The 27,698-nt window shown below is 33.7% G+C and overlaps 1 protein-coding gene across 1 annotated transcript in view; it reads right to left on the reverse strand.

Annotated features, from left to right (window-relative positions):
- Positions 1 to 27,698, reverse strand: part of LOC129217715 (protein DEK-like) — a 50,027-nt gene that overhangs the window by 6,823 nt on the left and 15,506 nt on the right. The window contains exons 8-9 of the mRNA XM_054852052.1: positions 22,929 to 23,013; positions 1,680 to 1,750 (exon numbers count right to left, since the gene is read on the reverse strand). Coding sequence (XP_054708027.1) covers positions 1,680 to 1,750; positions 22,929 to 23,013 — 156 coding nt within the window. The remainder of the gene's footprint in view (positions 1 to 1,679; positions 1,751 to 22,928; positions 23,014 to 27,698) is intronic.

Consider the following 27,698-nt stretch of genomic DNA (forward strand, 5'->3'; position numbering starts at 1 on the left):
GATTTAGGAAAATGAAATTTTGCTATTAACATGGATAAATTGAAAAAAAAAATCAATATTTGAAATGTTTTAAAAATTAACACTGCATTAAATCTAGCCATTAGTGTAAACTACAAACTTTTAAAAACGAGTTGGGCCCCCAGTTTTCTGAATTACCTCGAATATGCGGCTGGGCATGTAGATTTCAGAGTTTCTAACAGCTGCAGTGGCATATGGTTCCATGCTGAAAGTATTTCCCTTTTTAATTCCTCTGTGGTTTGGTACTGGTGCCGATCATGATAAACTTTGCGAACCCTGGTCCCCCAAAGATTTTCAATCGGATTAAGATCTGGACTACGAGCTGGCCATTTGATAACTTTGATACCCCAGCGCTTGAATCATTCTTTTGTACTTTTCGCTGCTTGTACACTCGCGTTATCTGGCTGAAATAACCAGTTTCCTCCAGGAATCAGATGAGCAAAAGGTAAGAGATGATCTTCCAGTATTAATTGGTAATCTTCAGCGTTTTATCTTCCATTAAGAAATGCCAATCCTGCTTTACCATGCTGAGAGGGTTATTTATCTTTACTGGAACGAAATTTTTTTAACTGAGTTAAATTATGATTGAAAAAACGAAAATTTTGTCCAGCGCGGTGCATTTATATGTTTCTCATAAATTTCCAAAAACAAAACTTTTAGCAATCACCGATGGCAACATTTATTCATTCTATGGCGTTAAATTAACATTTTCGAACGAAACTTTCTCGTAATCCTGGATTTTTTAACTTTGAGTTTATATTTTTGTCCAGGTTTCACGTAATGATAAAATATTAAATTTGCAAATTTTCTAACTTTATGAATTTTTTAATTTAATTGATAAGATGTACTAATTTTAGAACTATTTCTTCAACAATTCATCTTTACTTCAATGAAAATAATTTAAACCGAGTCATGTTGTAATTGAAACAAAATGAAAAAAATTTGAGTCTATAATTTTGTCCACCACTGTATCTTGAGACAAGAAAATCAAATAGTTTGGGTGAAATAGTTGGTACTTCACAAGAACTGATAGTGGTGGAAAACAAAGCAATGAGACATTTGATATACCATGAGCTATTTGGCCCTGGAAGGACTTGTAATCAACTCTGTTTAGAATTAAAATTTTAAGAGATACTGAACTTATGTGACTTATGCAAATTTTATATAAAACTACATTAAAATTCCATATTTTTTAAGAAACAACATGAACCCTCTAAAAGAAAGAGGAATAAACTTTCTTAATGTATAAATATCATGTCTGTGACAGCTGTATCTGAAATCAAATTTCTAAGAATAAAAAAACTCTGCCTAGGGTAAGTGCTCCAGTAGTAACCCAGTCTCCATAACTCGACCACAAAGACATAAAACTGCTTATAAATAGAAGATGTATAACTCAAAATCGGATATGATGCATCCCCATTTTTTTTTAAATCTAATTTGGAATAACTTTTGGTCGATGATAAGTAATGAACAATTATGAATGACTCCCCTTAGTAGTGCATGTTGTTCCAACAGCAGATAGAGTAAAAGGACAACGCAAAACTTCGTACAAGTACAAGTTGGTAACAAATGCTTACACAAAGGATGAACCTTTAGCATTTTAACATTCTTAGTATATGTTTAAAAACCTACTCTATTCAAAAAAAAACAATTAAACTTACAAAACAAGCTTGGAGCTTCTTGAGCTCAGGTTTATGATCCTCCTTTTTAATACCCATTGAGCAATGATTAACTGAAAAAGAAAATAAAAATTAGAGATATGGGGGAAAAATGGAACCAAGAAATGCTAAATGCAAAAATTAATACTTATAACTGCTCCTTCTAAATGAACACATAATGCGTGAACAGTAGCAGCACTTGATACATATTTACTTTTAATCTTTTAGCATTTTCATCACAAAAAATTACGTTTCCACCCATCAGTTCCTTTTCCCTGAACATAATTTGCTCGAAGTGATAAATATCGAGCCACCAACCGTAACCGATCTGTTGAATCCCTTACTGCGTGTTTAGTTGATTTAATTTCAGTTTAGAACTTAAGAAAGTTCTTTTGAAAAGATAATACAGCTGTTTGCTTCAAACTAGACTTGTAACTAGTTTGATATTCCAGTTAGCTTTTGCTTTGCATCTTCATGCATAATTGATAAAATTTAAACTAATTAACATTAAATTTTAATCACAGGGTGATAACTATTTAACAAACTTAAATGCAATGTTGATTATACATAGCCGCAAAGAGCCAAGGTGGGCCCTTAGTCAGTTTTGTACCCCTGCCCCCTTCCTCAAAAAAAAAAAAAAAAAGGAAAGAAAAAGAAAATTAAAAACTACTTACGGGAAAAAAATTAACCCTATTCAAGTGCAGCAGATGTTAACACCAAAAGAGCAAATTTTACTAACTATCACAATTTTAAGTCAGAAATACTACTTGCTAATTAATTCAAAACGAAAAAATACAACACACAAATTGGCAGAACAAAACCAGATTCTCGTACATTGAAACTATGCATATCGTCGAATCAGAGCAACAGTAGGATAAGTGCAAAAAGAGAGTTTCTAGCAACATTGATTTTAAAATTTGGTGTCTTTTTCAATGCTGAATATTTAAGGCTCTAGTTCATTGATTTCAAAGAAAAATGTTTTCAACTAGGTTTTAAGTACATTTTAAGGGGTGTACTGAAACATTTAACTGATCCTATAGGAAAATAACTAGATTCACTTGTTCTACTGTTGCTCTTGAAGTTTCTGTTAAAAACTAGGGTATAAAAGCAAATAGCAACATATCCTAGTGTTTTACCCAAAAAAAAAATCATTTTCAATTAGGACATTGTAAGATAAGAGCTACGGAGTAGGAGGAAAAAATGACCTACTCAGGATCCTACTCTGACTCTGAGAGTTTTAGAGCATCCAACTCCGACTCCTTTACCCAAAACCAATCCGACTCTGCAAGCACTAGCAGATTTGGAAGGAAAAGGACCGACTCCGACTCCTTACACTCAATCAGCTCGACTCCGCAGCGTTGGCTAAGGTAAATGTAGAGCTGTTTTGCAGTTTCCAACTCATCAGTGATTAGTGTTTCTTACAGGCATCTCTGGAGGGGGGAAACTGCCCCCCCCCCAAAGAGAAATTTGGATTACTTTTTTAAAACAGGAAATTATAGAAAATTTGGAGCTGTATCATCCAGGGAGGGGCATTGGCCAATGCCAAGGGCGCCCATATAGGGGACAAGTGGGAGCTCAAGCTCCCCCCCCCCTTAGAAATGAGAACTTCCTTGCTTTCAGTGCTTTTTTCTTTGCAAACATGTATAAAAATTTCTTTTTCGGCCATTAATGTCAAATTTTAATATTGCTAATCTGTTCTGAAATTAGTTTCCAGAAGGAAAATATTCTGCTAAACTGTAGGGAAAATTTTTGAGCCCACCTTTAAAATTTTGCATATGGGCACCTTTGGCCTCCATTTTGTCACTGTCGATGGAAAGTCCCTTGCTGGTAACAAACTGCTAAAAGCACTTTTTTCCCTGGGAAAATATGTGCAATTAATTAACCAACAAGATATGCTTTTTCCTTTTTATTACCCTTCGCTTGTTGTCCGTTTATTGATGTTATGGAACTATTTTATGTATTATCTATCTAGTTGTCTTTGTACGCATTACATCGGTGAGGTTCATATTGGAACCTTATTACATGTACTCTGTGGGCACTCATAGTACATTTTGTAGGAAATCAAAAGTTTCCTGGATGATGATATTGTACGGAGGGGAAGGGACAGTGGGCTGTGAGCAGTGATGTTATTTTTCTGAGGGTATACTCCCACTAATCCATTACGCTCAATATGTGCAGGCGATCATATACCTAATATGTCATTATATGAAAATTTTTGAAGCTTGAGGGTAAAAGCTGTGAGGGTTGCGTGTCTAAAAAATTTTTGAGAGTATACGGCGTATGGGGAGTATACCCTGTGGGAATACCACTGGCTGTGAGTTATCTTTGGCGGGCTGTAACGAAAATGCCTATAATGCCAATGTTGATTTTCCTTTTTCTGTGACAAAAATCATGGTGTCATTAACGTCTTCTTTTTGAAAAAAATGTCTGAAAATTTGGCATCGTTTACAACCCCCCCCCCCCCCCCCCCCCCCCCCCCCCCCCCCCCCCCCCCCCCCCCCCCCCCCCCCCCCCCCCCCCCCCATTGTGAACTCACTTTCAAGCCGACAAGACTGCTAGCCAAATAGAAAACTTTCAAAAATCTACCCGGATTTTCTCTGAGAGAGAGAGAGAAAAAAAAACAGATTTATTTCATAATCATTCTAGAACTTGAAGCCCTCTATGTGTGAACTTGTTTATGTCTTCCTACAGAGGTCTTTACTGCCTTTAGCGATCACGTTTTCAATCCAAGTCAAAAACAAATTATTTTGAGAGAAGTTTTTGTTTTTTAATATATTTTTACTTTAGTATAAAAATTTATTTACATTAATCACTCGTGGTAATATTGTCTTTTTTCGCTTTAAAAATTGCATAAAAGAATGATCTCCAATATTTAATTTACAAGGGTGTCCAGAAATCATTCTCCAAGTTTTCTTAGCTTGACAGCTCTATCAAAACTAATTTTAATGAAATTGTTTAAAATAATCATAAACTTCGACTCATAATGTTTTTTTTTCTTAATTCTAAGTAAAAGAAATAACTTTGAAAGTTTCTCATGCGTGCTTATTTGACAATTACTAACTTACGTTCAAATCTAGTAATATTATCCATTTTTCAATTCAAAAATTTAAAAAGATTCCAATTTTTAAAAACCCCAATGTAAGTTTTATTTATTTAATTTGCTATTAATTTTTGCATATATTACAAAATCGTCTTTTGCGTATGTAATTGCTAATTGTGACCCCTTTTGACGTTTAGTGCATATAAATGCATAAAAACTGTAATTTAAAAAAAAAATGCATATTACTGTTTTTCACAAGATTTTTCTTCACTTCTTTCTTCACGTAAGTTTTTTTTTTAAAAAAAGAGCAATTTTTTTTTTGTTTTTAGTGTATATTTTAAGTATATTTAGTGCATATATATGCATGCATTTTTCCATGATTTTTTAGAGCATATAACACGGGCTCTAATCAATTACCTTTTCTTTTTTCCTGTGCTACTTAGTGAGAGTTATTTTTCTTCACTATTTGCAATTTTTATTTTATTGCATGTTACTGTCAGTTTTGGGGAATTGTAAGACAATTTTATGAAACAAACTCGACTTCAGAAGGAGCAATTCAATAAATATTTGTTTCTGTAAATGTGCTTAGTTTTAAATTATTTTTATTAGGGGCAATTCATTAATTACGTAAGGGTCCTGAGGGGGGAAGGGGGTTTGGAAAAATCTCTACATACCCTTACTTGGGGGGAGGGGCAGACCCATTCTTACATAATACTTTCCAAGTCGATATTTTATATTAGAAATCGCACGGTCAAGTGGTTTGGCAGGAATCATATTTCATTCGCTTCTGGAAGGTAAAAAATGTATGATTATACACGACCTAAATTTTTTTTGCTGTTGCCAGTATCTATTTGTTAACAAATAAAATACTTGTAATGGATTTTTAATAGTATAAGGCTTTTAAAATGATTTTCAATTTTCCCTCTTAATTCTACATTTGCGACCCAGTCGGTTTTTTTTTTTTTTTTTTTAAATTTTTAATTTTTGTTGCTTGTTTTCCCCAAGAATGAATAGTATAAAATATAATAAAAGAATCACATTGTTTATTGTATGCCTTATTTTTAATTAGTGCTGCATCATATAAAAAATATTTGTCGAAAAAACATTCCGTTTAAATTCCTTTTAGTAAGTATTCCTTGGCACAAAAAAGATTTAAATTTTTTAAAAAATAATTTTAATAATAGTGAATTTAATAACGATTTCAGTGATGTAAGATTTGTTGTTTTATTGCTGTGAAAAACGAAATGGAATCTTACGTAAGATAGTGGGGGTTTAAAAAATCTTACCCTTACATTGGGGAGGGGAGGTCAAAAATTGCCAAAATTGTCCTTACGTAATTAATGAATGGCCCCTTACATGACTAGAAAGTTTCTTGTCAAGGTATGACGGGTGAAAATTACTTCTACATTTGAACAAAAAAATTGTCTGTTTGATGATATTTTGATAGTTTTAAATTTCAACCCTAACCCCAGTGGATTAACTCTAAACTCCAGTAGGTAGCGTTCTCTGTCGACCATTTTTACGTTTCTTCATTCTCCTAAAATGAGTCTTACCAGAAAAACAGTCAAGTTACCAGATCCGGTTCAACCCTATCAAAATAAAGCATTTCCCTGCATGTCAATTATCAAATTATCATACTGCGGTGCAAATTTCATTGTTTATGACATCAGCATTACTCGATCATTGGCTATTATATGAGGATATTTATGCTTTGTTGCGTGTATTTTAAATTTAAAAGTTTCTTTTGCATTTGCAGTGTGACACAGGACCGTCAATATGAAACTTGATAATTAGAGTGATTTTGTGTACATTTCAATGGTTAAGAAATGTTTTCATCACTTTTTTTCTGTATTTTCCAATAAAATTTTCTGTTTTTCATAATATTGCAATACTGTTAGACTTTTGATCTGTTACATTTTTATGGAAACAAAATAATGGGCCAGGAGTGTATTTTAAAACTCATATCGTCCCGCTTATGGACTCATACAAGGATATATTTCAGGAGGAGCGGCCAAGCCAAACACAACAATAACTTTACAAATTGATATTATAAAATTATTCAGAGTTAGTAATTTGGAATTTATTTCTTGGGGGGGGGGGGGGTTGCGTATCTCAGTAATTAAATACGCCTTTGACCCCCCCTCCGAACTCTTAAAGTGCTTCACCCGTTTAAATAAGCCCTTGCTCCCTCCCCCCCTGGAGTAAAAGGTCTGAAAGAAACACTGTCAGTGATGTTGATTGAAAATAAGCTTTTTATGTGATTGTGTTTATAAATTTAAACCAGTCTAAAGTTATTAAACATATTTATTATAAGTACACACAAACTAGATATTATTCAGAATCACAATTATCATCATTCTTATAAGTCGTGGTGCCCTTTAGAGATGTAAGGAAGTAATGATGCTTCTTAGGAATCATGTTTTGTTTGCACAAGGAAACTAGATCATTCTTCTTTTTAACTGGAATGGATGGTGGTTTTGTATGAGCTGGATTTATTACAACTTGTTCTTTTTTTGCTCGAGTTTTTCTTCTTACGTCAATTATATTATATTCTTTTTCAGAAAAAGAAGTCTTGTAAAATATTAAATTCGGGAATTCCTTCTTAACAAACAAGACTTTTAAATTCATTCCATGGAACTTTTTTTCCTTTTTCATTCACACTAATTTTTACCCATCACTTCACTTACTTTCTTCCAGTGTATAAAGTCATCGGTTGACATTTCAGTCACAAAGTATGGTGTGCCTTTCTTTTCAGCTGACTTAGCAATGGTAACTAGCTCACTGGGAACATAAAGTGGTCCGCTTTTCAAAATCCAACTCTTTTCCTTTTCAATAAAATGCATAGAATCCTAATCATTTTCTGTGTGTCCAACAATTAAATATTTATGAGATATTTGATTAACAGTTAAATTTTCTTTAGCATAAAGATACATAGCTGCTAAATATTTATTTTTGTTTTGGAGCACAGAAGTTGTTCCTGTAGAAAATTATTTTTTTTCCAAGAGAATATTTTTTTATGTAGTTGAAAAGGCAGGTTGTGATTTTGTTGGCTCCTCGTTTTGCCTCCCCCTCAAGCCACATGGAGCAAAATCCTGTGCTTTCTACGATATTGAAAATAGTAAAATTAAAGACATGCAATTTACTTTTGTAATAAAAAAGGGAGACATTACCATTCGGAAGAGATGTAACAGCTAACAAATCGAATGAGCACAACAATATGTTATTGTCATTTGAAGCCTTCATCTTATCACTGTTCTTTTCAATCAGGGTGGCGACAGAAACTGAAAAAAAGTTCCCTGCTTTCCCTGACTAAGTTCACCAAATTTCCCTGATTTATGTTACCAATGATAATTGTTTCTTTGCTTTGCCCTACTTGAAAACTATTGAATAGTAAATAAAATGCAGTGTTTAAAACGTTTTAAGCTGGTAATTAAAAATATATTTTGAAAAGATGCTCCTTTCTTTAGTAAAAATAGTGCATTAAATTATCTACAGGGAAAGGTTATAAGAAATCTAAAACAATTATACTTTACTTCCAGTGATTAGTTAACATAAGAATTCTAAGAAATTATTACACACACTCTTAAAGAAATATCTAATCATGATAAAACTAAAAAGTCTATATAGAAATAATTTTGAAGCGGTATAATTATTGATGCAAGAATAACAAAATAAAATAACTTTACTCATGTACACAATGTAACGTCTGTCTGGATGTCTGTGACGCGCATAGCAGCATATTTGCATGAAATTTGGCACAAAGTTAGTTTGTAGCAGGAGGGTGTGAACCTCAAAGCTATTTTTTAAAAATTTGATTTTGTTCGTTTTCTATTAAAATTTTAAGAACATTTTCCCGAGCAAAATTATAAGATAAACGAGTAAATTACCAAGTTATCATAACGTAGAATTGTAACTTGGACAAGCCATTTGGCGAGAAAGTCACCATACATTATTTGTAAATGCATAGGCAAATGAAAAGACCTTTTAATTTTTCTAGTAAGGGCAAAGTCGTGCGGGTACCACTAGTTGCTAATAATGAAGCTGAAAGCCTCTCTGTCCGGAGGATTTCTGGATTTCTGTAGGATGTCTGGATCTCTGTGACGCGCATAGTGCCTAGACCGTTCGGCCCGATTTTCATGAAATTTGACACAAAGTTAGTTTGTAGCATGGGGGTGTGCACCTCGGAGCGATTTTTCGAAAATTCGATGTGGTTCTTTTTCTATTCCAATTTTAAGAACAAAATTTTCATAAGATGGACGAGTAAATTACGAAATCATCATAACGTGGAACCGTAACATGGGTACAAGCCAATTGACGAGAAAATTCACCATACATTATTTGTAAATATACAGGCGAACCAAAAAAAACTTTTAATTTTTCTATTACGGGCAAAGCCGTGCGGGTACCACTAGTAGAAAATAAAATTGGTCTGAAGAATTATTTACGGAAGTTTTGTACATCGATAAAATACAGAAATCAGGGAATTTTTGAAGGTAAAATTTTTTAAAGGTCCGTAAATGTTACATATTTAACAAATTCGGAAATTTTACAACATTTGTAACCTATCATAAAACTTTGGCGGTAAATATCTGGTATTGTCTGGTAAACTATATTTTAAGTGCTTTAATATTTTTTTCTGATTATTTATGCTATTTATTGTAAACATAATTCTAGTAACTACTAAATTATTGCTAGTCACAGATAAGTTAGAAAACTACTAGTAGTACCATGCTCCTATTTTTATTCGGTAAGCTTTGAAGTTTTATCGGGTAAACTAATAATTTCCCCCTTCCCAAAAATTTGAATTTTGGGCGTCCCTGACTATTAGCAGTCAGAAATAAATATGAATCAATAGATTATAAATTGCAAAACAAATACTTACTGACATGCATGGGTGCAAGTTTGGTTATGTGTTCAAGACGGAAAATATTTTCAGCCCCCCCCCCCCCCCCAGCATGCTGGCTTGAGGAAAAATTTGTCTATATAAATGTTGTAGATTTTAACAATGCCAGTTTTGGAATCTGTTTGACTTAAATTTTAAGCCTTAAAATTGTAATATTTAAGTGATTTGACATCACAATTCCAAAACGTCCAAATTCCGGCAATAAAAAGGGGGGGGGGGGTCTTGGGATTTCCCCCAGAAATGTTTTCAAATTGAAGTCCAAAAAACGCTATGGTAGGCCATTTTGGTAAAGTTCAGGGAAAGGAGGGGTTCAGGGACTCTTACATCAATTATTTCAAACTGATAGCCCCAAAATCACAATATTGGGCAACCTTCAAAAAATATTAGAGAAAGGGGGGGGGACGCTATGGGTTTTTCCTGAAATTAAAGATTTAAAAACAAATTGTAATTTAAATTTCATAACGTTTATACGCTTTTTGAATGTACTATTGAAGGGATGAAGTTCAGGAACCCACCTTCGGTAACATTTTGAAATTGAAGTTTCAAAAACGCAATTTTAGACGATGTTGGATAATGTAAGGGGTAAAAGCGTTTGCAGCACCCCACCATTAGTTTTTTGCCGATCGTAAACATTTTTATTGCAGCAATAAAATCGCTTAGGACATAAGATTTTCCCTTTTGCAACATAAATCAGTTCTGATCGGAAAGTCTACCCAAAGTAGCGCCAACAAAGAAGGAAAGGTGGGGGGAGGGTAAAGCCGACTAATGATAATGAACTGTCACCATTCCCCCACACAGTCTTCATTTGAAAAAGAATTCTTTTATAAGATAAAATTAGCAATAAAAAAACGCTTCAGTGAAGTAGATATATTTTTTAAACAAGGTACCCTTTCCAACATTCATTAATTAAAAAAAGAAATAGGGGAACCGAATCCTAACCCCAGGCAGGGTTCCTGAATCACATCAATCTTAAGGCACTCAAATATAGTCTAAAGTGGCGCTTTAAATATTTCAGCATCAAAGAATTTTCGAAATAGAACTCCCGAAACCCTTCCTTTGAATTCACCACAAATGTCCTAAATTTCAATTTTTAAGGCTTCAGTTTCTAAATTGTTTTGTAGGAATAGTACCCCCTCTTACCTATAAACATGACTTATGACCGCTTAAAATTCTAAACCGTATTGAGAGAAAGCCTTCGAATTCACTCTTTTTAAGTCTTCCAAAGATTACCTAAAGCTGAGTACTTCAGCTTTGAATATTTTTTGGGAAAGGAGAACCCCAAACCCCAAGATGGTCTAAAGTTGCGTTTTTAAGACTCCAATTTCGGAATTTCGCCAAAAGAGAGCCCCCTCCCTCCCTCTTGACATTGCCAAAGACAGCATAAAAGTTTTAAGACTTCAATTACAAACACTTTTCGGAAGTGGGTCTCAAATGCCCTTTAACTTAAGTCATTTACGTATAGCCTCAAATAGTTTAATACATCAGCTACAAAACATTTTCATGTTAGAACACCAAAACCATCTCTCATAAATTCACCAAAGATTGCCTAAATTAGTGTTTTTAAGTCTCCAGTCTCCGATTTTTTTAAAACCTCCCCCTCCCCCGCTTTTACATCATTAAAGACAGCCTAAAACTTTTTGACGTTTAAATTTTTAAGGGTTTGCAGAGGAGAAATATCGAACCACTCCTAGCTTCAAAAATATTTTCAATTCAGTTTTTCGATATTTTATACTGTAACCCGTGAGTAACCCCCCCCCCCCCCCCCCCGGCCTTAGATTTTCCAAGATATCGACGTTTTAAAACCTCAGTATCGCAGGTTAATTTGCGAACAGATTACCCTCTTTGCAAGAGCAGCGTTTTTTTGCAAACTCGTGCTCCGTTATTTTTCTTCTTTCCTTTCTCTCCCCCCCTCCCATATTCCCATTCTAGCGAGTGTTAGATTCAATCACAGAATTTAGTGTTTCCTCAAGTCTTTGTCAAAAATGCAGGAACGGTTGCCCATCGGCGTTTCCAACCAGCTTGAAATCCCCTCCCCCCATTATTTCCAAAATTTCCATTTTCATTAAAATCTCCAAAATCCTTGATAGTTTCCGTTTTACCTGGTATGTGGACGCCCTTTTATGTGGAGAAAATATTTCATCTTGTCAGCAATCACTCTCAATCGGTGATGGATCTCAACTCTTAAGACCTTTTAAGGTGTACTACATAATTTTCATTTATGCGTGTAAACTTTGCAAAAAGAAAAAACCCTAAATGAAAAAAAACGAATTGATGATCGAAAATAGCAGGAGAAAAGGCTAAATTTTCAATTAGAGTCGATTGCTTCGAAAAATCAGGGAGAATAGCGAGCAACTCCTTGGTCAATGCAGTGAGTTGGAAATAACAGAGCTACACCTAAAAAACAGTCAAACGGCGCGAGTCGAAAAGCCACTCCTCCAAAAGTACGTTGCAAACAAAACGAGCCCATGGCAGAAAACCGAGAGAATGTCGATGTAAATTCGTGGTTATGGAACGGTCCAGTAATATTAAAGCATATTTTTCAAACACTCAATTTTTTTTTTTTTTCATTAAAAACTAAAAGAAAGTCATCGAATTTCTTTCCGTCCCGACCTCCGTCTTGGAAATTTTGTCAAGACGGAAATCCGTCCTGAGACGGAAGGTCTTGCACCCATGCTGACATGATTTAGACTACCAAAGAGAAAAATTGTTAAATAAACAAGTGTTATAACTGGGAATTTTATATATCGTGGCTTTTTCTAATTTTACAGTGTGTGACTTACTTCTAATAAGTGTTTTAACTTAAAAAAATCTGTATTTTCAAGAAATGATTGCTTAAATCTAAAAAATTAAAAATTATCTGCTTTGCTTCGAAAAGGGATAGCTTCGATCAAGCATTATACCTTTCCCCCTTCATTTTTTTACCTGTTCAGCAAGCAGGTTGCAATCTCTCTCTTGGTTCTGGTGGAATGTTTCTCCTCTTTTTGTACTAGCGCGCCAAAATAATGTTTTTTTTTTTTACCAACAAGTTATTTAATAATTCCCCCTCCCCGTGATATGCGACCCTAGGCCAAGGCATATGGGCCTAGGGGATGGCCTGTTGAGTAATCCAGGTCTGTCCATAGAAGAGGTAAATGCACTAGCAGTCGCTACAATGAATCATATTTTTGTGGCTTTTTTAAACTCTGGGCCTACACTATCAATTACCATATTTGAAACTCAATGAGCATATTATAGCCCTTCTCTTCCTTAATCGTCCCATTTTTTTAAAATGCCAGAATGTCAATTTGTTCAATTTTTTCAAACCTCAAATTTGATCCATCAGTGGCCATTATTTAATCTACATGAGTCAGTAGTAGGGTGGAGCTTATTTTTCAACTATGAAAATATTAACCTCTTACCCTCTCATTTTGTTCCTTTGTATGAAAAAAAAATTCAGGCCAAATATTAGCACATTTAAAGATAGCTCAACAACTGTGAAAATTTTAACATTGCGGGATCTTTTTTTTTTCCGAAAAGCAAAGATTGCTTACTTTTCCATTATGTGTATTTGTTTTCAATATTTTATTTTTGCTTCAGTTTTGAAAGCAAAATGACTGCAAAAGCCACAAGATCTCAAAATGACTTGTATCTTCTTGGTGGGTCAGTTCCAGAATTAAAAGATGGAAAATTGCCATCCTTGCGTATGGCTCTGGGACATTTTTTGCATCATCATCTTGAATTGAAGAAAACCGTAAGGCAAGCTTCAACTCTGACCATCACAGAAATCGCCAAGTTTTGGCAAAAAGCTAGAATTCCTATGTGCGACAACCAAAATTGTCAAATGAAGCTTGAAAAGCTGTATAAAGAATGGCAGCATTTGAAGAAAAATAAAGCTTGATGTTCATCAACACAGCAAGCTAAGGAATCAACTTTTCTCTCTAAACTAGAAGATCTTTTTGATGTTGCTCATGCTGATGTTTTATGGTAAAGCAGTCTTACAAGAAGACAAAGACTTTTTAATAGCACAAAGGAAGAAAGGTAGGTGTGGATCAATGTTAGGAGTTGATAAAAAGCTTGATATAAAAGAGAAAAAAGCTCTTGAACGAGAAACAAAAGCAAATGTCCGAATACAGCAACAGAAAATTAAAGAATTAAAAGATTCTATAATGGAACTTGAATCATCTACTGATACTGAAACTGATAGCAAATTAAGCTCAACGGAAGAAGGTAACAAAATGGATATCACAGAACAAGCATCAAAAAGACAGAAAAGGAAGTGAGGGAGAAAAACTATAGTTACTCCCCAACTTGCTGCAGCTTTGGACAGAACAAAAGTGTCAGACCGAAAGGCTTTCTATATCATAGCAGAAACTGCAAAAAACTTAGGATTCAACATCAATGAATTTTCTTTAAATAAGGACTCAATTCGCTGTCAAAGAAGGAAAGAAAAAGCTCAGAAATATGCAGACATAAAGGCTAAGTTTCAACCTAACGCCCCTCTAGTTATCCATTGGGACAGCAAATTAATTCCTGATTCGTTGCAAAAGATAAAGTGGATCGCCTGCCTGTACTAGTAACTGGGAAAAAAATTCACCAGCTACTTGCAGTTCCAAAGCTTCCATCTGGGACAGGTGAGGCAAAGTATTTAAAGCTATTGAAAGCTGGGGAATATCAAACAACATACATGCTATGTGTTTTGACACAACCAGTTCAAACACTGGCAGTAACTCGGGTGCATGTGTTCCTTTTGCGTGCAGGCATCATGTGTTGGGACTGATTATAGGTTCAGTGTTTCAAGTGTGCAAGGGAGCTACATCTTCTCCTGAAATTCCATTATTCAAACGTTTCAAGGAATTTTGGAGCTTCATTGACACCGACCAGTACGAAACTGGAATTTCAATTGACGTAGTTGATGAACTGATAAAGGATATAAAAGATACAGTTGCTTATGCAAAAAAATACATGGAAGAGTCTTATAACCAACTAAGAGGTGATTATAAAGAATTAGTTGAACTTGTGCTTATTTTTCTTGGAACTGCCCCTGTTAGAGGTGTTAAATTTATGTCGCCTGGAGCCGTGCATCACGACCGTTGGATGTCGAAATGTATTTATAAAGTCTCAAAATCTGGATGTTTAGATCACAATTCAAGCTTACATCTAAAGAAGAGAAGGTATTAACAGCTGTATGCATTTTCATTGCATGTGTATGCATGAAAGCATGGATATCAGCACCAGAAGCTGCAAGTGCTCCATATAATGACCTGTTACTAATGAAGTCTTTGATTGAATATTCGGCTATTCATACAAATATCTCGAAAGCAGCTGCAAATAAGTTTTCCAACCATTTATGGTATTTAACAGAGGAACTAGTTTCGTTGGCTTTTCTTGATAGTCATGTCAGTGCATCTACCAAGATAAAAATGGTCAGTGCTATGATAAAACCAGCTAAAGAAAATTCTAAACAGAGGAAGATTGATCTTCAAACATTTGAGAACAAAAATTCGGATGATTTTGTAACAGCAAAGTCTATGTCACTGTTCCAGGCATTAAACCTGCCTATAGATTATTTTTCTGTTGATCTAGCATCGTGGGAAACAAGAGATGACTACAAAGAAGCCAAAAGATTATTCAAGCTTTAAATGTAGTGAATGATCATGCTAAACGTGGAGTGGCACTCATTCAGGAGTTCAGTGGACTGATAACATATGATGAAACACAGTTGCTGTTTCTGCTGCAAGTCATCGAGAAACACCGCAGAATATACCCTGACAGCAGGAAAGTGACTTTATCTGGGACTGTTTCAAAACAATAACTTGTTTCCAGAACAATGCCAGGTGCATTTTATAATCCAGAAACCACCTTCTTTCATGTCTCAATTGATTTACAAGTGCTTTATAAATAAATGTGTAACTATCACTTTTTGTCGAAATTTTCTCTATGTAACAAACTTCAAGTTCATTGAGCTACCTCTAAATATCAAAATTTTTCATTCAAACTTCATATTTAGTGGTTTTTCATCAAAAGGAACAAATTAAGAGGGTAAGACCTACAAAAATTAAAACTTTATTTTTTCAGTACAAATAAGCTCCACCCTAGTCAGTAGTGGCCATATTGCTGTTTAGAAGTGGCCACCGGGTGGCCACTACTAGATCACACAATAATATTATATCAGAAATGAGGTAGGTTTTTATGTAAAGAGATTACAACCTATAAAAGGAAAATTGAGTTGATTTATAAAAAACCTTCCTGATTCAGTAGTGGCCACTCGGTGGCCACTTTTGAATTTCCCAACTTTTTTGGTACCAGTAGTGGCCAGGTAAACTGTCAGCCAAAAAAGCAACTATTTCCAGTTGAAAACGTTCCAAACATGATACAGTCGACGCTCATTATAACGACCACACATTATAAAGACCGTCCCATTATAACGACCAGTGGTAAAAGTCCCAACTTTGTTCCTATAAACTCTATGTTAATTTGCTTTCGTTATAACGACTGTTCTGAATCGTCTAATCCAATACAGCGACCGAATCAGCGGAAACTATTTTTTGTGTTCTTTCCAATAAAACAAATTTGTAGCTTAAAATGACATTGATTATTGTTTACGGACATCTGCCTGAAGTTTTCAATGTCAAATCCAACTTTAAGAGGGGGTGGGGGGGGGGGGGAATTACCATTCACCACAGCTAGCACAGAAAAAATAATGGGAGGAAAAAATCAAGAAAATTCCAGATTCCTAAGAAAAGGGAATTGACAGATGTATTGGTAGTTTGGTGTTTGAATCTAGTGGTTTTAAAGATTTGGGGTTCTCGAGGGACTTTTAAATGTTTCTTTGGAAAGCAAGAGAAACACAATTTATCACCTATATCTGAAACAGAAAATAATGTTTTGCAAAAATCACGTCTGCTAAAAAGGCAGACCTCTGTTTCTGGTTTATCTTCAGAAATTGTTGTGGTAGTAGTAGTAGTAGCAGATTTGAAAGTGTAACATTTTCCTCCTTATATTTTCTACTTTAAAACTTGTTTAATATTCTGTCATAATATTTTGCACACAACTTTTCTAAAAATTCCTATGATAAAAAAAATTTTGGCATTTACTTGGGCATGCATGATGACGGTGTACATTTTTTAAATTTATACCTCTTATAACGACCACTCGTTATAAAGACCTTTTTCTCTGGGATGGAGATGGTCGTTATATCGAGCGTTGACTGTATTTCACATTTCCAGGGGTCTGTCCAGGATTTTTCACAGGGTCCGTTTTTTGTGAAAAATCAAATAATTTTGTGAAAAATGAATTAATTTTGTCAAAAATCAAAAAATTTCGCAAAAAAAAAAAAAAAAAAAAAAAAAAAAATTCTTTTTTTTTTTGTTAAAACGAAATTTTAGAATTTAGAGATGGCACAAACTGCATCAATTAAACTTAAAGTTGAGTGTTTTCTTCTTCTATGACGAGAAAATCATTCTGGATTTTTTTTTCTGATATTTGGCGTGGGGGGGGGCATCGCTCTTTCAAGTATCAATATTTATCTACCATTCTGCATTATGTTAAATTATACTAGGTATATTTCTGTACAGTATTTAAAATAATTATAACAAAAATATAAATAAATAAAACAAAATTCAGAATAGGGTTCAGCATTCAACTTTTTGATCCAAGACACTCTTAAAAAGCATGAAATTTCGTTTCTAATTTATAAATTCCGTGATTTTAACAAAAATAAAAAGAAATTTCAATTGTTTACCTCTTAACAAAGCGTAATAATCATCAAAAATTCGAAAAATCGGATTCCCATAGCGGATGCAAAGAGATCGCAATTCTCAAAGTGAAGGCATCAAAAGTATAAAAACGGCTTGTAAAAGAAATATTTTTGATAAAATTATTTTAAAATTGCATTTTAGAGTGCTATGATAACATATCATTAATATCTGTGAACACAGTTGACCCCAAAAAATAAATAAATAAATAATAATAAAATAAAATAAACCATCTATTCAGCATTTTAATTTTTGAATCATAACAGAATTTATGGAATTTTGCTTTAAAAACTTGAAATGAGGTTTCTAACAGACATAAAGAGACTTTTCATTCATTTGAATCCTAATAAAGCGAAGTTAGCTTGAAAAAAGAACAAAATATGATTCTCATATCGGATGTTAAAAGACTGCATTTTTCAAAATGTAGACATCTAAAGAAAAAAAAAACGGTAATTAAAAGAGTTTACTTAAAGTTAATCATCCTTGTTAGCATCGAAAAATCAAAACCCATATAATTTTCTCCCAAAATAACAATTAAACATCGCACCACCACACCACCGTAAAAACGCAAATATTGACAAGCCGACAAAATGATGAGAATATTTTCTAATCTCATTATAAAGGTTCAACGCCAGACGCTAAGTGGTGATAGTTTTGAAGTTGGTAACCCTATCTGAAGCGATCATATTTTTTCCCCACCCTTACTATCCCTTTGCAGTTCTAAGTTCATTTCGCAGATATATATTATTATTGTTTATTAAATCATGAGCGGAAAAAAGTGCTTACCAATGCCTTTTCAGAAAAGTTTACAACAACACCGCTGCTAATTAGCTGTGATAAAACAAACAACCATTATATTTACTTGGCAGTAGCAATTATTTATCGCTTGCAGGAGCATCGCAAGAGTGCCGATTTTTTTTTTTCAAAATTAGCTGATTTTGTATAAGCTGATCCCTCTAATTTGACTTAAAAAAAGGTTCAAAAAATTATCGGTTTATACAGAGAAATATGCGGTTTATACACAGAAATATGCGTTATTTTGCTTTCAGATTTGCTCTTTCAATAAACTATTTGTGACAGATCCGATCTTGTTTATCAGAATTTTGTGAAGGGTCCGTTTTGTTTGATCGGGATTTTGTGAAAGTTCCGTTTTGTTTGATCGGGATTTTGTGGAAGGTCCGTTTTGGTTGATCGGATTTTTGTGAAGGGTCCGTTAACGGACCCAAATATCCTCTGGCCAGACCCCTGATTTCATAATATGGTTACAGCTCTAAAAATATTATTTTTGAGCCTTGTCCTATTCATAATACAACACAATGTTTATATACCTCGTTATGGAGAAGCGTTAGAAGACAGCTGAAAAAACATCAACAATCCAGGCGACCGACCATATTAAATAATTGATAACAATTTTCCATGATGCTCTACCTACTCCTCCTTGAACTGCCCACCACACTATAGCATGAGCTCTACCTCCAGCAATTTTAAATTCACTGGGACCCCTAAAATCCTTATTTTTAAAATATAAACCTTAAAGTGGCCACTACTGGTGTATTTACCTTATATGTATATATAACTTGGTTTTAAAATAAAAGAATTTTATAGTCTGAAAAAAAAAACCTTCGTATATTCTGAGGCGACTGCGAATAATACAAAGGCAATTCAATTTTAGCAATTAAATTAAAAACGCAAAGTAATTTTTAAGCTTTTATCTGTATTAATTTTTAAAAAAAAGATTTTTTCTTGAAATCGTGATTACTGAACTCTAAATTACTTCAAGACAATGAGTAAAGGCAAGGAAGCTAAGGAATTAATGACGGCTTCCTCTCTGCCTGTAGGGTTGTTTATGTTACGTAATATGAAACTTGTTAAAGGTAAATTCGAGCTACATAAAATAAACAACTCTTCAGACCCAGAAGCAATCACAGGAAGTTCATCCTGTGTTTAATAAGTTGAGATTCAAATTATTTGACGTTGAGAGAAAAAAATGCACAAATATGCCACAGTGTATAATTGCACCTCATTAATTTCACTTTTTTCTCAACAGATAATTGGCAGAAGGCTCGTAGGAAATTAGAGCACTTATAAAACAAAAACAAAAAAAAATTTCTTCATTCAATCAATTTCCCTGATTTTTTTTTTTTTTTCAAAAATCCCTTGTTTTCCCTGATTAAAAGAGTTCCGGACTTTTCCCTGATCTGCTGCCACCCTGTCAATTCTGGATAATATTTTCTCTTCCTGATGTCTTTCGGTGTCTTGAGCCTTAGCAACTTTCTCTTCTTCACTAAGATTCTTAAATGTTTCATATATGGAGCATAATTTTTTTTTGGTCTTTAAAAGTCCAAGTTAAATTTGGTAATTTGCTGTTGAAAACATCTTAGTAATAATGCTGATTAACAAATGGCATTCCTCGTTCAGCAAATTGATCTCTATACAATCTGTACATTATATTAATATTAAGCAATCCTACTAAATACTATTTTTTTGCTGAAGCTCTGCAGTAGTGTGATTCTGTCCATGGGAAGCTGTTTATGTGATCAGTTCCGCCCTGGAGTGCACCATTACATATTTTGTTCACTCGATTTGAATGTTTTCCCCTTCCCTCCGGAGAAACAAAACCATACTCATTTTTCTTCTTTAATACCGTATCAATTGAACAATTTGAGATGTTTAGAGTTGCTTTAAAAAAATGTTTACACACTCGTATTTTCTGATCTTGTGTACTGAAAAAGTATGCACACGTGAAAGCTTTCCTTATGTAGGATTTTTCGCATTTATTTGGAATCTTTTCAATGTTTCTGGCTAAATATTCTCTTTGAAGAGTTTTATCTCCTAAATCATAATATTTTCTGAACAGTTCCTGTCGTTCATTTTCGCTAATTCTAACAGAACACTTAAATTTACATTTTTCTGAACAGGCAGGTTGTAATTCTTTGGCTTTGTGCTTTACACCCGTTCTGGAAATATATTCTTTTCCTGAATTGATTTTCAGCCTTTTAACGTTTCGTTTCCATTTATTTTCATTCCTTTGTCTTCTTTTGCTTTTAACAAGAGTATCTTCATCAACAGGAAAGGAGACGCTTTGCTGTTTAAGAAGGTATTCATCTGCAGGTATCTGCTGAGAGTCAGGATAAGATGGAGTCCCTAAATTCGCTAGTTGCGCCTCTTGACTTTCAAGCCTATCTTTCACATTCGATTCATCTAAAATTAAAACAAAAAAACCTCCAATAAACTAACCTAACTTAAGGCGTACTACGAGAGTTGTAAATTAAGTAATGGCAGCATGAGTATACATCACTTTTTAATGAATATACAAGTACAATTGCATTACATTCCTTCTGTGTAATCACCAGCAAAGCGCATAACCTTTTACCAAATGTCGGGAATCTGTTGGAGACCACTGGCAAAGTGTTGATGTTGTCGAAGTGTTGTGTGCCCTAATACTTGGGGCACATGATGACCGAGACCAACCTCTAAGGTTGATTCCCGGTCAGTCTATCGATTGTCTATGGAAAAGAGATCACTCAGGATGTCAAGATGATCTGAAGAATGGAAGGCCGATCTGGGCATTGCAAATCCGTAGTCTCATTCCGACCCCAACAAAAGGCTTTAACCCATCGGGCAACCGTCTTATACAGTAATATATATTCACCACAGACTTCCAGTAATCCTCAAAACCATTCTGCTGCATTTTTTCCACAGTCAGCCTTAGTTTTAAACCACAATTATTGGTCTCCTCACCACTTCCATAGCCTATTCGTGCTCGTCAGCTCTTCTAAGAGTTGAGAAGGGACGTTATAAGATATCGTATCAATGAAAAGAGAAGTTAAGTTGCCACGATTTAGTTAACTACCCTCGTAAGTAGTTAACAAATGTTTTATCTTAGTAGATTCCCTTGCAAAAATTTTCCCTTACGAGTATCTCAAAAGGGTTTTTTTTACAAGCTTTCCAACAACACCAAATTTTAAGAAACTGATTTTATTTATTTATTTTAATTCCCATTCAGGTCCTAAAAGCAGGTCCATCATTTGGGATATCAGGGGAACCCGGACATTGAAAGCATAATGTATTTATACATTTTAGTTTGTATTTTGATGATTTTTTTTTCCTATGAAATTCATTGATTTCATACCATTTGTGCCCCTAACCCTAGAAAAACTTTGAAATAACCAGCCTGCCTAAAAGTGCATTTCCAATTGCTGTAAGGGTACTTATTTTCAGGAGCCATAATTTTCAAAAAATAAAGATATCGGCTAATGATATTTATGAACAAAAAGAAATAATGATGAAAAAATATTTCATAAGGCTTAAATTTTGCAATTATTACTGGGTCGTGAAAATTGCAAAAACTAAAGACTCCTGAAAATAGGAGCTCTAAAAATAATATGTCCGTTAATTAGCATCCTACAAAGGCGAGACCAAGCTGTTTATGATCCGCATAAATTTTCATTTTTTAAAACTTGGCTAGAGGCTCTACTCTCGGCCGTTTTCGAGGAATCTGACTGACATACATGTAAACATAGATAGCAGATACATAGATGGATAGAGTCAGATTTTAACCTATACGAAAAGCTGCGTCACCCGGCGTTGCAAGGGTTACCTAGTTTAAAAGCGGTCTCATGTGTCGCACGTTAAAACACACAAGCTTAAATACAACAGGAAAAATTTAGTGAAAATTTTCCCATCGGAATAACGACAACAGTAGCTAGAAATCTGTGCCTAGCGTTGAACTGGCTACCTCAAATATTGCATCATTTTTGCTTCTGGGGAAGAGGAAAGAGGTGCCTCACTTCAATTGACACATGTTCAACACTCAGACCGAAATAAAAGATGCTTTGAGTAAAATTTCCCATCAAAACAATGAAAATAGTCCCTGAAAATGCCTTCCCGACGTTGCACTACTATCCCTAACAACATTTTCTTGAAAAAAGGTCAACAGTTCGCCGACAAAATTAACATTTCTCTTTAATATTGCGATCCTCATTAGATTGTAAAAGGTGCTGATTGGGCTAGCTCGATCTCTGCATAGTTCTCTGGAGGAGAAAAGAACAGAGATTATGTGCCTTACATCCTCAATGAATAAATAAGGAAAAATATACTTGAAATTGCCATTAGGGGACAACAAGTCCTAAATAAGTACAACTTTCCAAGAAAATTTTTATTATAACCGCACCATTTACCCCCAAAAAGCTTCATATAAGTGAAGAAAACATTCAGTAATAATTATCATCAGAAGAGGACACCTTTCCTAAAATACACCGACTTTACCTTTAAAAATCCAAAATCAAAATAATACCATCAGTTTCTAAAAGGCCTGTAAAAATGTTATTAGAATGAGCAAAAAATATTCCCGAAAATGATTGTTTTTAAAACTATTAAAAGAAGTCTTAAAATCCCTATTAGAATCAAACCATCAGTCCCTAAAAAAAATCAAACAGGATAACAAACACAATTTTCAAATAAAGTTAAGAGTTTTCTTTAAAATTTCCATCGAGAAAAGAGAAAATAGTTTGGAAAAAAAACTTAGACAATGTCATTAATCCTTTTCAATTATGTGTGCTTAATGTCGAACTTACCAAAGGGCTTGGGCGCCACGCTCTCCACCTTGGAGATGACGATACCGGAGGGAAGGTCCGAAACCACCACTTCTGAGGATGAACTCTGTTTGAAATAGAACATTTCATTAAAAATTAGGCATTTCACTTTAACGTGATTAATTATGAAACCAAGAATGGTACTTTTAGATGAGTGATAAAAGGAGAATAACATAAAAATTTGTTGTGCAATATTACAGAGAAACTAAACAAAATAATTTTCATGACCAAAACATTGTGAAATAATTTCTAATTGATCTGTGTAAGTTCTCAAACACTTAACTACTATACTGAAAAGTGGCATTGCAAAACTTTTCTAATCTGTAGATATCAAAGAATCAACATTGTTTTTCCAACACACTTTTACATACGAAAGACTCCTCAACTTATTTTTTCTACATTAACTCCATAATATCACTTGTAACGAAAAAAAGGTAATTTAATCTAACTCCTATTTTATTGTTTTCATGTCTCACAAGAGACACGACAACAAGGAAGAGAGGTGCCACATAGCAGCACTAGCTACCTTGTCGGTACAAATTTTTCGTTCCAGAAAGGAGGTAAAAAAAACCCCTAATCCAGTACTCCCAAAACACATTGATTAGTTTCAGGAAGATGAAGAACTATTATGACACATATTATTTTACAGGCAGCACAATATATCCTTCGAAACATTAGGACAAATCAGATACTTCCAATTACTCTTGACATTTATTAAAGAAGCAAAATGTTGCTTGAAATATCGTTAAACGTATACATGGTTTTTAATAAATAATTATGAATGACCTATATTACGACTTAAGTTTTGCCTAGGTACAAGTTGAGTTGTCTCATTGAAGAATTAAATTAGATTACTAGAAGTAATAGATATTTAACACACTAGTCACCATCACTGTGCATTGAGGATCTTCAATCCAGCTGGTTTAGAACCCGTGACTCACCAGATATAAATCCAATGTCATATTGATTAAGGCCGCGATAGCACTCTCTCTTTTAGGCAAATTTACAATGACAAGTATGTTAGTTCTCTTATATGCTATTTTCAATAAGTATTTTGCTAAACCAATTTCATTTATATAAATATTTTATTCCTAACCTTTCTATAAACATTAAACTGAAAGTGGATTGCATCCCATTTCAGCATATAAAGTTGATTCTAGTGACAGACAAGTTGGTACGGATAGCAAAAGCTATAAACATCAATGGCTGCTTTATACTCAATACAATTTAAGAGCATAAAAGAAAATTTAATGCTTTTTCATCATAATGCTGCTGAGATGATCAAATAATGGAAAAATAAAATTTAAGTTCCGGACAATTTCCAATAGGGGAAAATAAGTCACTCAATGACAAGGGCTGGGTGATATACCGATATGTATCGATATATATTTATTACCGCGGAAACAATATTCAAATTTAAATCTGTCTAATATGTCATCTGACTGGACTTAACTAAAAATTAATTGAAATCATGACTTAAAAATGCATATTTATTCATAATTCTTTGTGCTTAATGAGTGGATCATACGTGCCAACTCTTCCAGATTTCCCAGAAGTTTTATGGATTTTCATGTCTTTTTCCCGTTATGATTACGAGCAAAATTTTCCAGTATTTTCGTGCTTTGCAGAATAAAAAAATTATATCCCGCCAGTTTTGGCGCTAAGAACACACCAATGCATCACCGCGTCATGTCTAAAGCCAGGGTAGTCGTGAGAGAATTCACTTGCTTCATTCAGAATCGCTTGTTCCATTGGATGAATATCATTCCGGAAGCTTAAGCAGTTTTTACTAGAGTACGTACTTCGAAAATGTGTTTACTTCCGTTGTTGAGAGTTGACGTTGAAGGGGTATTGAAACTGGCGGGGTTATATCTTTTTTGTTTAAGATCCAATATTTCATTTGATATTACGTATCAAACATAGGTTGCGGAATTGGGGTAGCATATATTAGGATTTCAGGTTCTCTGCGAAACACTAATTGTCATAGAAAACCGATAATAAACTTGCATTTCTGAACTTGTATGATAAACTAACAAAACTAAAATCCATTTAAAAAACCTTCATTAATTATTTCAGAGGTAATGTCTATCTCATGCCCCCCCCCCTCCTCGCCCCCAAGGGGAAGGACACTTCTACTTCCGCTTAGAATAATTACCGAAATATTTATGGATCAAGATTTATGATGACTTTTCTCTAATGCAGATCATGTAGCTAGGTATGCTAATTCTCCCCAAGTGCGTTGCCTCCTCCCCTCAATTTTACCAAGCGCCCCCCCCCCCCAAAAAAAAACAGGATCCTCAAAAAAAAAAAAAAAAAAGAGGCCAAATCCTTTTGAAATAACATCTCTGATTCTTTCAGTTAAAAAGTTTGCCTCATGCCCCCTCCCCCCCACCACCAATGGGCATATCCCTGCTTTAGCAATTATTATTGTGATCAACTACTTTAACATTTAGTTTTCAAAATGTCCAATGTCTTCCCTCTATTGCAGATCTCAATATATAAATAATATAGTTAGGGAAGCACACCCCCTCAACTGCGACAACACCCTTCAATTGTCATCCCCCCCCCCAAAAAAACAGGCTCCCTTAGAGAAGTCTAAAATCCTTTAAAAATAACTCTTCTGATAGTTTCAGTGGCATTGTCAGCCTCATGCTCCCCCCCCCCCCCTCCTTCAAGTGGGCACCTCAGTTTTATCATTAAAATAAATTGCTGGACTATTTACATTTCAAGATTTGCATAGGTTTTTCTCTATTGCAGATCTTATTATATACAGGGTATCTGCTACATTTCAAGTTTTGAAATACATGACTTTCCATGACTTCTGCATGTAACTTTCCATGACTCACGGGATGCAACTTTTCCAGAAAAAAACATTTATTTTTCAAATGTGTTTTGTGAAAATAAAATTGCAACCATCTGATCTATGCTTTGGACATATGTTTATAAAAATTCAAATTAAAGTAAAATGTATCTAGCTCAGCTACCATTATAACTATAAATCAATTTATGCAACAATGACTAGCGATATACATGAAATAATTCAAGTTTCAACTTGATTATTTTGCTACCAATTACATACATTTATACATCTAAAATTTCTGGAAATATTTTTTGGACTCAATAAATCATACAAAATTTATAAAAGGTAAGAATTTACATGAAAACAAATTTATTATTTTTTCTCAGAAAAAAAAAGTGATACACAAGAATTTTTCAATTTAAAAATACTGAAAAAAAGTTTTACAGGGTGGCGACAGGAAATGTGAAAAAAAGTTCCCTGACTTTTCCCTGATTTCCCTGATTAAGTTCACCAAATTTCCCTGATTTACGTTACCAATGATAATGGATTTCTTTCTTTGCTCTACTTGAAATCCATTGTATGTTTGTATAAAATGCAGTATTTTAAACGTTTTAAGTTGTGTAAAGTTGTTGAACTAAAGATATATTTTAAAAAGATGCTACTTTTTTAATAAAACGGTTTAAAAAAAAAAACATATCAAGTCAATTTTTGGGGGGGAAAAACCCCTACAAAACAGTATATTAAATTTTTCTACATGGAAAGATTATAGAAAATTAAAAAAAAAAAAATACTTTACTTCCCGAAACCACTTAGCATAAGAATTTTAAGAAACCATTAAAATTACTCTTAAAAACATATGTGTATTTATGATCGAACTAAAAAGTAATTGAAATTATTTTGAACTAAGTTTTCAAACAGTATAATAATTGTTGCAAGAATAACAAGTAATAGTGAAAGAATAGAAATAATGTAGATATTCTTATATAACTAATTGACATATTTATGCAAAACAGATGAAACCATTTGACATCCATTCATAGGGAGCCTTTCTCTAATCAAGAACATAGGTTTTAATGAATGAATACAGCATTTTAACAATAAAAAAATAGATATTTACTTAAGTACACAAGTTAACTCTATTTCAAATTATTTCAGTATGTAGCGAAAAAAAATCTTAGATTGCTTTTGTAATAAACAACTTTGAAATGCAAGAAAAAAAGAAAAGCAATTAGTCAATTTTAAAATATATAAAAGAAGAATACAACTTGGTTATAAAATTAAAGAATTACTTAAGTCTGAAGAAAAGAAAACCTTTATAATCTGCGGTGACAACAAATAGTATAACGGCAAAAACGAAGTTTTTTTTATTGAAAGTTCAATTTTAGCAATTAAATTAAAAACGCGAAGAAGTAATAACTTTTAAGCTTTTATAGTATTAATTCAAAAACCAAAGATTTCTTCTTGAAATCGTGTGATTACAGTACGCTAATTATTTCGAGACAATGGAATAAAGGCAAAGGAGCTAAGGCATTAATGAAGGCTTCCTCTTTGCCTTATGGTTGTTTATTTTACGTAGCATTGAAAGCATAAAAGGAAATTTCAAGCTAGGTAAAATAAACAACCTAACAGACACAGACGCAATCTTATGATACAATACGAGATCCAATTCGTAAGATTCAATACTTTGACGTTGAGGAAAAAAAGATGTACAAATATGCAGCCGTGTATAATCGCACCTCATTAATCTTACTTTTCTTTTTTTTTTGAACAGATAATTGCCGGAAAATGCGTAGAGAATTAAAGTACTTAATTTTGTAAAGCAAAAAAAAAAAATTTTTTTTTCTTCATAAAATCAATTTTCCCTGATTTTTTGTTATTTTTTCAAAATTCCCTGATATTTCCCTGACTTTTCCCTGATTAATAAAGTTCCCTGACTTTTCCCTGATCTCCCT

The sequence above is a fragment of the Uloborus diversus genome, chromosome 2 (assembly GCF_026930045.1).
Source record: "Uloborus diversus isolate 005 chromosome 2, Udiv.v.3.1, whole genome shotgun sequence".
Classification (NCBI taxonomy): Eukaryota; Metazoa; Arthropoda; class Arachnida; order Araneae; family Uloboridae; genus Uloborus; species Uloborus diversus.